Below are 12,293 nucleotides of genomic sequence, written 5' to 3' on the forward strand. Positions count from 1 at the left end.
TTGTAATGAAACATAGCATTTTTTTTTTTATTCAACTAACACAAATCCCATAACTTAATAACTGACGGAACACACACACAAAAAAGAGAAGGAAAAGGAGGGGGGGGGGTCGCATGAGTTAAAACGTCTCCTCTTAAAGCTTCAGTACGTGTGCTCCGCAGTGCACGTGTGAGGTCTCGATACCTAAGGGGGGGGGGCCGGCAGGCTAAATCTTTTTGGGGTGTCCTCATCGTCGACTCTCCGCGACCTGATCTTTGTCTGTGATCCTCCAAGCAGCAAAGGGCTTATGTACACGAGAAAGGTGGCAGGTTTTAGGGAAAGAAGGCGGGGCTTGGACGAGCTCATCGGGCCTCCGGGTAGCCATTGCTGAGGTTCAGGTCTGCGGAGCTGTTGTATCCCGGCGTACCGGATGCTTGCGACGTGCGGCACTGCACCTCAAACACCTCGTGGATGGCTTGACGGAAGCACTGGAAGTTGTAGTCGATGAGCCCTGTAAAACACCCACGCCAGCATTACCAGGCTTGGCGCACCCGCAATCTGTGCCAGTGTTTCCAAACACTAGTACACCACACCGTGATGATGCTGAATACTGGCACAAACCATTTCAAGCTTTTCACTGGTACAAACAGCATACCCGACCAGGACTACCGTATTTACACGATTGCAAGTCAACCTTTTCTTTTTTAATTTGAAAATCCAAAGTTGGGGAGGTCGTCTTACAATCGAAACCAAAGCATGACCCCTTTAGCTGTGCGAAATTTAGCACCGGTGGAATACTTCCAAAACCGCGGCTTTAGCCGCATTCGGAACATGTTGAGCTCGTGAAGTACGGCACACTGCTTTTGTGGGATGCTGCAGAGTTCTCGATCTCACCACATAAAAAACATCACTATATTGTCAGATCATTTTACGATTCCGCTGTGGCACCTGGAAGTGACGACGAATGCAGTAAGGAATGTGCCCACTGGCCAGCGAGAACTGGCGTCACAGCTGTGAATCCCCTCAAGTTTCTAGCTCGGTGAAAAAGCAGGCGGTTATGCGACCACCTCGGTCACTCACCCTGCTTGTCGAAGTTCTCGTCCCTGAGTATGCAGACGAGCGCGAGGAACCTGTTGACCTCCTGCAGGTACAGCACCGTCCCATTGTTCAGCTTGATGATGCTGGCCGACTCACTGTCAAAGGTGCTCCCCTCACCATCCGCTTGCAGGCTAAGGGAACAAGGGGAAGAGTCGTCTCCTCTCACAAAAATTTTGTGACATGGCGCACACACAAATTCCCTAGTACAACGACAAACAAAGGCTGCAAACATCGCAAAGCTGCTTAGCGACAAGCCATTCAAACAGTGTTTTTGATACGTCGGGGTTCCTTCCCCATGTGTTGTGGTGAGCCAATCTTCACAACACACTATGCGTCATAACATATCATATGAGTTAGCCTCCTTCCAATCTTGCCGACAAAGAAACAAAACGGAGCTTCACTTGTTAAGTTCATCGCCCTTGCCCTGTCTACAGAGCGTATGCAGAGGGACGATACAATGCGTAGCTGTGGGTTGCCCCAACAAGGCAGTTTGTATTGGTAGTGCCCAGTCTTAGCACTTAGTGGGTGAAATGGGCAAGTGAAACAAGTTTTTGTCTGATCTTTCTATTTAGAATTTTGTAAGTGCAATAACTTTCGTTTGCATGCCCCAATTTCAATAATTCTTTTTGACTCGTCTCTGCAGGGCATAAAAAATACATACAGTCGAACCCCGCAATAACGAAACCGCCGGGGAAGGAAAACCTTTTCGTTGTCGTGAGAATTTCGCTGTCGCGAAAATGGACAAATAAGCACACCCATTACCTTCCAGAACCAAAATTTAATGAAAAAAGTCGCTTATTTTGCTCTGCTTGACATTGCTGTGCAGGAGCTTGACGACTCTGGCTTCGCAGCTTGATAAGCTATGCATAGCTTCGTCGTCGTCGTGGTCGCCGAGAAAAGTCCGGATAACATCGAAAGTATCAAGCACATCACACGAGCTTACTTGCGTAACTTTCCTGCATCCAGGATGATGCTGCTTCAGCGTCGACGCGCGCACACTCCCCTGGCAACACTGGCGACGATGCAGTGCCGCGCTTTAAATCGACTTAGCCATCCGGCGCTCGCCTTAAAGTTGTCGTGCCCCAGAATGCATGCGAAGTCAATCGCCTTTTGCTGCAGAAGGCTTCCAGACAAAGGCACCTTGTTCGCTCTCTTGTTCAGGAACCACTGAAATACGGCTTTGTCCACGTCTTCGTAGACCGGCGTTGCCAAAGTCTTGTTCAGAGCGCGCGCGCCGTTCTGGAGTGCCGTCATGATGCCATTTTTGATTTCAGAATCGTAGAAAGTGAGCTGCACGGGATACTGAACTCCTCCGCAATGTCCGTCTTCATTCTGCCTTTTTAAGCTTCGGCGATGATTGCAGCCTTTTCCTGCAGCGTCAAAAACTTGCGCTTCTTTACAGGAGGCAGCATGCTTGCGACAGTCGAAAAACTACAAAAAACACTGTACACAAGCAAGCCGCGGGCGAATTCGGCTTGCACAAGGTGGACGGCGAGATCAGCGAGATAGCGTGGTCGGCGCACTAGCGAAAAGAAAAAAAAGGTTCCTTGCTCTTCCCCGGTTGGCTGGCGGTGTAGTCACGTGAAACGTCACGTGCGTGCGTAGTCGCCAACAGACGGGCTAGCAAAAAGCCGCTTTCAGCGGGGAAAAAAAGAAATTGCTTTGCTATCATCATCATTACCGAACCAACCGAAAGTAAACAAAAATGGCTGCGCCGGTGCTTGTTGGCAGGTGAAATGAATGGGCCCGACTTGTCGGATGAGTGTGCTGCTGCAGTTTTGCCCATTCTATGTTCCCGACTGGCTGATGTGCCGAAAAAATGTTGCAGATCACTACCTCAAACTTTCGTTAATGCGGGACTGCTGTTTAAAAACCCTTCGCTGTTGAGAGGGGACAAATGCATTGAACCCTATGGGAGTTCGCCGGGGGCGCCAGAATTTTTCGTTGCCGCGAGAATTTCGTTATTGAGGGGTTCAACTGTATAACCAGATTAATTGGAACTGAAGAGAACAATGCGGTGCACCTTTAAGCACAAAAGGTTTTAGCTCCTGTGCTCCACAAACTATGCAAACACTATCCAGAAACTGCGGCGAACAGGAAGGACAACATGAAGCAAAATTTCTGAGACTTTCCGTCCAATCTTTGTCAGCTTGGTGAGGGGAGAGATTCACGCATTTTCGATTTTTTGTCTACCTCCCACGCAACCTGTCTCAATAAAATACTCAACTTTGACATCTAGGCTGTGATCCTACAGCCCTGCCAATCCTGTTCGACTAACACTCACCCATAGATAGACGAGATGTCAATGATCACGTCAATCATGTCGCAGCAGAGCTCGTATGACTGCATGTCCACGGGTGAGTTGTCGGTCGCAATGTACATTTTGGTCACCACGTCGAACAGGAATGCCTTGTCGATCCCAGAGTTCTGCAGACATGTTTTGAGAGCAGATGAGTTTAGACCAGGCAACACACAGACTTTGCTCAAAAGTACGACACCGAAAGGTACCTGAAGCCCGATTTCACAAAACATCAGGCAATGAGTCACCCAGTTCAGTGAGTAGGCCACTCCCCAACAGCAGGCTACTGGGTGTTTGAGCCCTTCTCACACAACAGAATTCTGATCCTTCAACCCTCCTGCCGACTTTAATACACTGGGTTTCAAGCATACGTTCACAATAAATACCAATGACAAGAATCTCACAGGCTCACAAATACATCTGTGTCACCCAACACTCGCCTAAACAAAAAAACAATCTGCACCTCGGAGCCCTAGGAAATGCATTGATACAAATCCGTTTATAGTTTTAATTGAATTCTGCAGGTTGTTACCTACCAATCATTAGGCAGCAGACCCCTCTCAGAGAATGCAACACCATTGTGCTGTGCTTAGATGAAAGGCACTGCCTGGAATATAATGCCCAGTGTGAGAGAAAGGTGCTATAAAACCCAGCAAGACGGGGGGTCAGCCCCAGGAATCTTATACAGGCAGATCGAACACATTAATTTACCAGACCATACAACACCATGTGACAAAAGAGGCTGTAGTACTAAACACCTTTCATGCTACTGCCAATGTTTTGCTTATTCACTCCACACTCTGGTGTTGCTGTAGGCTAAGCGGGTGCGGCCGCGCAGCATTTTTCAGCCTCTCGGAAGCCCTTCCAAACGCGTCTGCCACTTTCCTTCTCGTTCGTCTTTATCACTCTATACTCCATTTCATACATTGCAGGCAGTGCTGTGGAGGCTGCGGAGTAGTGCGTCCGCGAAACCACATTACTACGCCGCATATCATTTGTCCTTCTCAAAACCTTGCTGTGTGTCGGACGAAAACAAAGAGCAGTATAAAATGAAGTGGTAGCACTGAAAATTGCCATCAAAGCTGTGAGGCACTCAGTGTGCGGGCTCTCTGGCTATAATTTTCACCGAGTGTGGACTATGTTTTAGGCTCGGATGGAGTAAGAGCAATTCGCCCTAAGAGCCGCGTCTCATACCACCACATGTCATTCTCACTTCTCGAAGTTTCAATCAGTTGCAAGACGAAAATGTGGCAAGAAGTAAACTGAAGTGCAGGAGGTTGCCATTCATGGTCCTTGAGATCTGCCACAACGAAAAAACTATGGGGGCACTTTGGTGGCCTCAAGTGCGCTAGGCCTTTGTCGCGCTACTTCGACTGCCAATGACTGCCTATGTTTGTTATGGCTGCACTGCTTGGGAGCCATCCTCCTCCACCAGCTGCCACACACCGACTGAAGACGGAGCAGCGCTCGATGCCGCTGCGCCGACAGCTCCACCTGTCGAAGAATATGACGCCACCTTTTGGCAGCTGCGCTCGTCGATGAGTCGCCCCAGGTGCTGGATGCAACGCCGGACGGACGGATATGTCTGTGGTCACTGCGGTTGTATGGTGAACTACTTTTTGGGCGCGGACTTAGCCTGTGCGAACATGGAGGAAAAAAAAACTAGGAGCGAGCGTGATGTCATAATCTTAAAGCCTAGTCATAAAAAATATAATGGAAAGCATCATGGGAAATAGGCCCTCACGTGACAAGGCAGCGGTAGCTCTTAGCCAGATTTCGGTTTCGGTTACGCTCTCTTGTTGTACTTGTGTCAGACGACCAAAACGGCTGCGCTCGAAATTTGAGAAGCGCTCACAGGCCAATGGAGCTTGGAGATTTGTGTGTGCCGAGAGGCCAGTGCCTCAGTGCGCCCGTGCGTTTTGCGAAGTGCGGCTGGGTCGTCTGAGCTGCGCAATGAAATGCTGCGTGCCGGGATGCAGGAGCCGTACGGAAGAACGCCGTCCTGAGGTTTCGTTCCATCGATGAGTAAATACGCTGAGCTCATTCCTTGAGAAACGAAACTAGCACCGTGTCAACTCCGAGCATCGGCTCTGAAACCGAAAAACAAGCTAACGCCCAGGGCCGGGAGACCTCGCGCAACACAGGCAGACGTAAAGCCGTCGGCACACTCTCTCGACAGCGAGAGAGAGAAATACTTTACTGCTGCATTTCACGTTGGAACCGCTTATGTGCAGGAGTGTATTCGGCACAACTTGTGCCTCGAGGGTAGCGGAGAACGGCGGGCCCATGGGCAGGCCGAAGTCCACCTGCCCGAGAAACAGATTATTATGCAGCACGCCGGAGCGCTCGTTAAACACGTTCGTCCGCCGTAAGTGCTCTGGAAGCCACTGCGCCCTTTTTAACAGGCTCGTTTTCTTTGCCTCTTTTCGAGTTCTCCACTTATAGCATGCGCTGAAATAAACGCTCCGTATGTGTGTATAACGACAAAAGAAATTAATTTCCATTCTCTTTATGAACCACAGTTGAACAGTGACAAGATCGCAGCCGCACGCCGCTGGGAAAAATTCTGAATTCTAGCGACATTCAAAGCGGGCATGTCAAATTTGTATTTCTAGCAAGACCATGAAAACGCCTCTTCACGTCGGCACTGGAGTACCGTACACGTACATATCGTGCAGCGACGTTAGTTCAAATGTGCATAGTGCCCCCGATGAACCCTTTGATAAAAAGTTTACCTGAAGTTTTCTACAGCGCACCCAAAAACTAAGAGTGTAATCAGCAGAAGTGTTGAGACGCGGAGCCTTCAGACAACCTCGGTACGCATTCTGACAAAGCTGCAAGACAGGCGCTGTGCTTCTGCGCTAAATCGGAGCACGGGCGGTTCACTAAAAAACACCGCGATCCAAGCTGGTTGGCAGTCTGGTAACTGTGGAGGGCCTATTTCCCAAGAGTCAGTGCGCAAAAGGGCCCTCGGCAGCGGCGTCAGAGGAGGATGGCTTGCAGAGGCTCAGCGCATGATGTCATGCTCCCTCCTAGTTTATTTTTTCCTCCATGTGTGCGAACAGGCATGCTACCTTTGGCAGTGTTGCCTGCTATATAAGAAACAGAGTGCAGTTTCACGTCTCCAACAGATGCAAAGGAGCATCATTTCAGAAGTAAGGTGCAAGTGGAAATCAGGGAAGACCGTTACTGACTAGAGCTGCAAGAAGGAGCCTAGCAAGTCCTTTCAGCTCGTTGGGACATTTGCGGATGCTTTGTAACAGTCGCCAGTTTTGGTTACGGGGCAGACAGCACATTTCTGCATCTTGTATGGACCTTTTACCCCGCAAACAGGCCGCTCCAGATTTTGGTCCCTTTTTCCACTTCGATATTTGCATGCTCGTTTTTACAAGAGGTCAGCTTATATGCAGCATTAGTAAACGTCACTGCCAGTGAAGACCAGCTAAGCAACTTCTTGCAAATTTTAAGCCTTAATCCTCAGCAGGGGATGAGGTCAGTCGGGAGGATCAAGCAGGTGGAACTGACTTGTATGGTTCTATCCGCATCTGGTGACTGCGGCACCAGATGCCAGAATTTCGTCTTTGAATCTGTGACTGTGCGAAAGAAGAGGCAAGAGATGTTTGCGGGCACTCCTCTGCTTTCAGACTCCTTTATGAAGCACCCTTCACCCATGTTGCCGACACAAGCGTGTCAAGCGACACTGCGCAGCATTAACTTACGTGTCACTACTACTGTCTTGTCATGCTTTTAAGACTCTCAAAGTAGCTTTCCGCACAACAAAGGTAAGACAGCTTGTCTAAGCTCAAGGCTGGATCCAGCCCTCACAAAACTGAACGAGCACACGTCAACATTCTGATGCAGCAGGGGATCAAAATTAGGCCATTGCAGCAAGCGTTGCAGAACAAAAGATAGGAACCAAGTACAGTAGAATCTCTATGATATGAATCTTACAAGCCCACGAAAAATATTCGTATCATCCAAAATTCACATCGTCCAAAATGAGCAAAATCCATGTGCAAAAGCAATGAAAATGAATGCACGCAGATCTGTTTATGGCTAATGGGACGTAAGAGCGAGCCCCATTTGCCTGAAAAAGAGCGACAAGGCAGTGCGGCGAGGACCAACGGTATTCGCCCTATCGGGTAGTGGTGAAACCTCATGCAAGCAACAGCGATCAGCAGAAATGTGCTTTTGTTCGGTGCCCGTGCATTCCAGCCTAGCAAGCACTCCCGTAAACACCTTGATTTGCTTGCAAGCGAGAAAATCAAGAAAGTCAGCATATGCACTGCAAGTGATTCTGTACCGACCACTGAACTGCATCAGCACTAAGCATCCAGTGATAGCATGCGGCACGACACTCATCTCACCCTGCAGTTCACCCGTCTGTAGCTTACTCCAAACTGTTAACCCTCCTTCACTACTGATAAGCAGATTTTCTTTAATACTGCAGATCTGCCTTACAGCCACGGCAAAAGGAATACTTTCTCAATGGTGCAGTGCAGCAGAAACGGCAACGACCGAGCCAGTGCGCTTGTTGAGGCAAAAACAGACCACGATGGAGGAGCAACGTGTCAAACCGGAAACGGCCAGCGAGGGTCTGGCGCCATTATTTGTGGGCGATTCCTCTGCGCGGGGACGCACAGGCAGTGACTCGAGGCAGGTCTTTGTATGAAAAGGTTTAATCTCACATCAGGGGGGGCCGGTTGTCGTCGTGGGCAGCGGGGTCAGGTGGTCCTCTGGCAGGGCTGGTCCACTCTGCGACGACTCCATGGATAACGACCCGGACCCGGAGGTCATCGAACGCCTACTGGCGGACCCCGGGACGGACGTTTGAGGGGGGGGGGAGATGTAGGGTCTGCTCGCGGGCAGGTCAAATCTCGCGCCGCTCACCGCGGGTAGCCTCGGACCCCTTCTTCCCGAGTGGTGGGGCGGGGGGAGCGAGGCTAGGAAAAAGCCTTCTTAAGGCGCGACAGCGAAGGCTGGCGCTCTCTCGCTCTTGGACCAGCCCTGCGAGTGGACCACCTGACCCCGCTGCCCCAACGACGACCGACCCCCCTGATGTGAGAATAAACCCTTTCGTACAAAGACCTACCTCGAGTCACTGCCTGTGCGTCCCCGCGCAGAGGAATCGCCCACAAGGTGAAGACGAGCGAAAGTTGACGGGAAGGCAGAACCGAGCAACGAGGCAAGAGGCAAGGGCAAAGCACATCGCAGTACGGCGTCACTCGTCGCTTGCTGCCTCTGCTTGGGCCTTCGTGCGAAATTTTGCATGCATGGAGCTCAGCCTTTATTTACGACTGTGCGGCCATTGCTCGCTACTTGCGGTGCGTACTGCGTGACTGCCGATCACAACTTGCAGTATGTACCGCTTGCAGTATGTACCACAAGACTGGTGATTGTGACGTTGGCAATGTGCAGGCAGAGCTCAGTGCTTGAGGACACGTACTGTCTCAGCTCACATGTTTGTGTCACCCGTAATGGTGCGGGAGATCGTACTGAACATCTGAAATTCTGGCCATTGCACACAATGCACCCCGAGCCAGAGAATTTTTCAAATTCGCATGATCCTGAAATTCGCATCAAGCACGAGGTTCTGCTGTAGTAGTCTTTTTCTTATTGCGATCAACTTTAAAGCCGCCTATTGCTTATGTCATAGAGATGCTCCCTGGTGTTTACCATATACTGCCGCGTGCAAGTCCACCATTTTTTTTTTTTTTTACAAAAACAACCATCTGAAATTACGGGGTTGACTTGTATGCGTAGCTGACCTATTCACGGAGTCTAACGTAGTTTCGGCCGAGACCCAGAGGTAGTACGCGCTCTGTGGCAGTTAATTAGTGTGCAAATCAATTCCACTATGGAAAATTAGAACTGCACACTGTTTCTCCGGCTCGCTCAGCTAGGTTGGTTTGGTTTGGTTTATTGGGGTTTAATGTCCCAAAGCAACTGAGGCTATGAGAGACGCCATAGTGAAGGGCTCCGGAAATTTCGACCACCTGGGGTTCTTTAACGTGCACTGACATCGCACAGTACACGGGCCTCTAGAATTTCTCCTCCCAAGAAATTCAGCCGCCGTGACCGGGATCGAGCCCGCGTCTTTCGGGTCAGCAGCCGAGCACCATAACCACTGAGACACCGCGGCAGCTGGAGTTTACTTATAAGCAGCAATAAATGGTGGTACGACTGCATTATTCATTGTCATCATCAGTTGCATTTAGTCTCCAGCAAGATAGAGGCCTCTTCCCAGTGACTTCCAACTGGTCTTGCCTTGCACCAGTGCAGCCACGCTCTTCGAAAGCAAAATTTCTAAACCTATAGCTGACTCGATAATTAAAACTTTTAGGGGACCAAGAATTTATTCAAATTATGCGGAGTCTTTATGAGGAGAGTATTTTAGCACACTTGATTTTGGCAGGACCAGAACATCACTTCAAATAAACTGGCAGTTCAAACTAACAAGAGTCTCCTGTAATTAGATTCAACTGGGCTCAACTTCCAAGACACCACAAGGCCACTTGATGTCACTCTAAAACGTACTTCAATTTCTTCTTCCTTGCACCCCAGTGCAGCAATGATTATGTTTTTTTCCTGCAGGAGTTTTCCATACTGTCTCCGCAAACAAAAGGACAATTATTTTTACCTACGCCTGTACAACACTGTCCTAGAGTTTTAGTGTGAAAAATCAATGACGCCAACCATACTGTTTACCTACGTTTGGCCATGCCTAACCTGTGAAAGCTGCATTACTGAATAAGCAGCATGGACGCTCTTTGCAAACTGTAATATGATGGCCAATCACCACAAGGGCGGCTTTTGGGAGCTTGGCCAGTAGCTTCCCACTGCCATACGCATTTTTCTCAAACACAGTATCAGCCATTATTTTCAACCACACGCAAAAACAGAACAGCAAATCCCATTGTCTGACGGCACCTGAATAGCGCGACCAACGAGGAGCTGGCACTCACCGAGATGAATATGTTGAGGAGGTTTTCTAACGTCGGCAGCTCCGGTATCAACTTCTGGAGCACTTTGCTGAACGCCTCGAAAATGGAGTGGTCGTATATGCTGGTGAGATAGAAACTGCAGAGGGAATGAGGAGAGCAAAAGGTCAAGCACTGAAAGGACAGGCAGCAAATCTGTTTTCACCACCTGTTAATTATTCCAGTAGGATTTACTACAAACACACCCCATTCCATCCAGCATATTTATTTTATTTATTTCAAAATACTGCAGGCCAATAGATTGGCCCATGCAGGAGGGGTTATACAAGGCATTGAAAATGACAAATACCAAGAAAATACATGGGGTTACAAACAATGAGCAGAATAACGAAATACAACGCTCATTCACTCGAGAAAATGCTTCTCAAGAGCTTTACTAAAATTTGAGGACTGGAAAATGGCCTCGGGAAGAGAGGTCCAGTCGGAAACAGTCCGTGGAAAAAAACTGTGCTTGAATGAGTCAGTCTTTGCAAAAATGGGTTCCAGCAAATGAATTCGTGAATGGTGTGTTCGGCGCGACAATTGTTTGAGAATTATTCGGTAACAGGCCACCAGTTTCATGCAGTCGCATCCTTCAGTCACATTTAGTTGTGTTTTAGGCAATACTGTAATTAATATTTTAGCAAGGCGACAAGAAAGGATAGTTGGTACTGCATTGCTATGTATCTTGAATGCGCTGGTTGGCGACAAGGATGAAACAAGAAGATTGTACATAGCACAACTGTCAACTGAAACTTTATTTGACAAGAAAGGAAATAGTAAAGAAAATGGGTACCACCACCGAGCATGCGTGTCACTTTTTCCTATAATCAACTGTTTGAGCTGTTTACCTGTGACTGTTGTCTCACCTGGTGTTAGTGCTACTGAAGGCATGCTGGCACAACCTTCACATGTGTTGGTGATAAAGAACACCTCCATGATCTCCCTGCCAACTCTGTCTTTGCATGTGGCCAGAACATAAGTCTCTTCTAATACAGTATTTTTCCTTTTTTTTTTTTGCAAGGTTTGCAAATTTTGCAGTAATCTGCAAGCAAGCTTGGTGCGCTGTTGTACCCCAGGTCTCACATCTGGTTTTGACAGTTGGGGACAGGAGTTGAAACAAGAGTTGAAGCAGCGCGTGAGGGCATGACATCTTTAGCGGAGATACCAAAACATGGTTGTTTGCAGTTTTTAGATATTTGCATTAACATTGACAAGGATCACACGTGCTGGTCATATAGGGCTCGAAGCGTGAAGCCACTCTCGCACTGCATCAAAAAGATAGCCTGCAGACACAAAGTCGAGCTGCGGTGGTATTCTGCCGGTGTCGCCTTTTGCGACATGTCGCATATGGGTGGGGCCTAAAAAAGTGCTTACAGATGGTCGAAGAAACGGAAAAAGCCGCCGGCACTTTTGTCTGCGGTGCATTCATTCACTCCGAGAAGCGACAATTTACCACTGCTGATTCACTAGCAGCAGTAGTTTCGTATCTTTTATAGCAAGAATATTTGCCATCACATGACGTCTAATGTTCAAAAAAACATTTGCAAATTTAATATAAACTCGCTTTACTTCATTTAAGTCTATAAAACACCGCGAAAAAGCTCCAAATCTATTTTTCTTTCGTTCCGGACGGTTGTGCTAGGTTTCGGCTGCGTTTCGGGCAGTTGCAGACGGTAGCAGTGTAGCTGGAGGTCCCATTAGGCTTGCGCGCTTCAGAATCGAGAGCGTATCTAAAAAACTAGGCTGAATTGTAGCTTAAACTTTATCGTCGAAGCAAGGTAAGTCACAGCAAAAAGTAACAACACCAGTAGTTGCCGGTAAACAAGCCGACCGGAATCGCAAGGACTGCTGAATTGGCTGAAGCGGGCGGCTCTCGCTTGAAAGGACGTCGCCATGTTTTCACGCCAAGGGCGCAAAAGCCGCAACTGCCGATT

At 48.6% G+C, this 12,293-nt stretch overlaps 1 protein-coding gene across 3 annotated transcripts in view; it reads right to left on the reverse strand.

Annotated features, from left to right (window-relative positions):
* Positions 1–12,293, reverse strand: part of RagC-D (Ras-related GTP binding C/D) — a 22,172-nt gene continuing 9,879 nt past the window's right edge. For all 3 annotated transcript variants that reach the window (XM_089571713.1, XM_089571712.1, XM_089571714.1), the window contains 4 exons: positions 10,342–10,456; positions 3,362–3,504; positions 1,060–1,208; positions 1–490 (listed from right to left, as the gene is read on the reverse strand). In XM_089571713.1, the coding sequence (XP_089427839.1) occupies positions 342–490; positions 1,060–1,208; positions 3,362–3,504; positions 10,342–10,456 (556 nt within the window). In that variant the 3' untranslated portion in view covers positions 1–341. The remainder of the gene's footprint in view (positions 491–1,059; positions 1,209–3,361; positions 3,505–10,341; positions 10,457–12,293) is intronic.

This window comes from Amblyomma mixtum, chromosome 2 (assembly GCF_055824585.1).
Source record: "Amblyomma mixtum isolate Tamu chromosome 2, ASM5582458v1, whole genome shotgun sequence".
NCBI classification, from domain to species: domain Eukaryota; kingdom Metazoa; phylum Arthropoda; class Arachnida; order Ixodida; family Ixodidae; genus Amblyomma; species Amblyomma mixtum.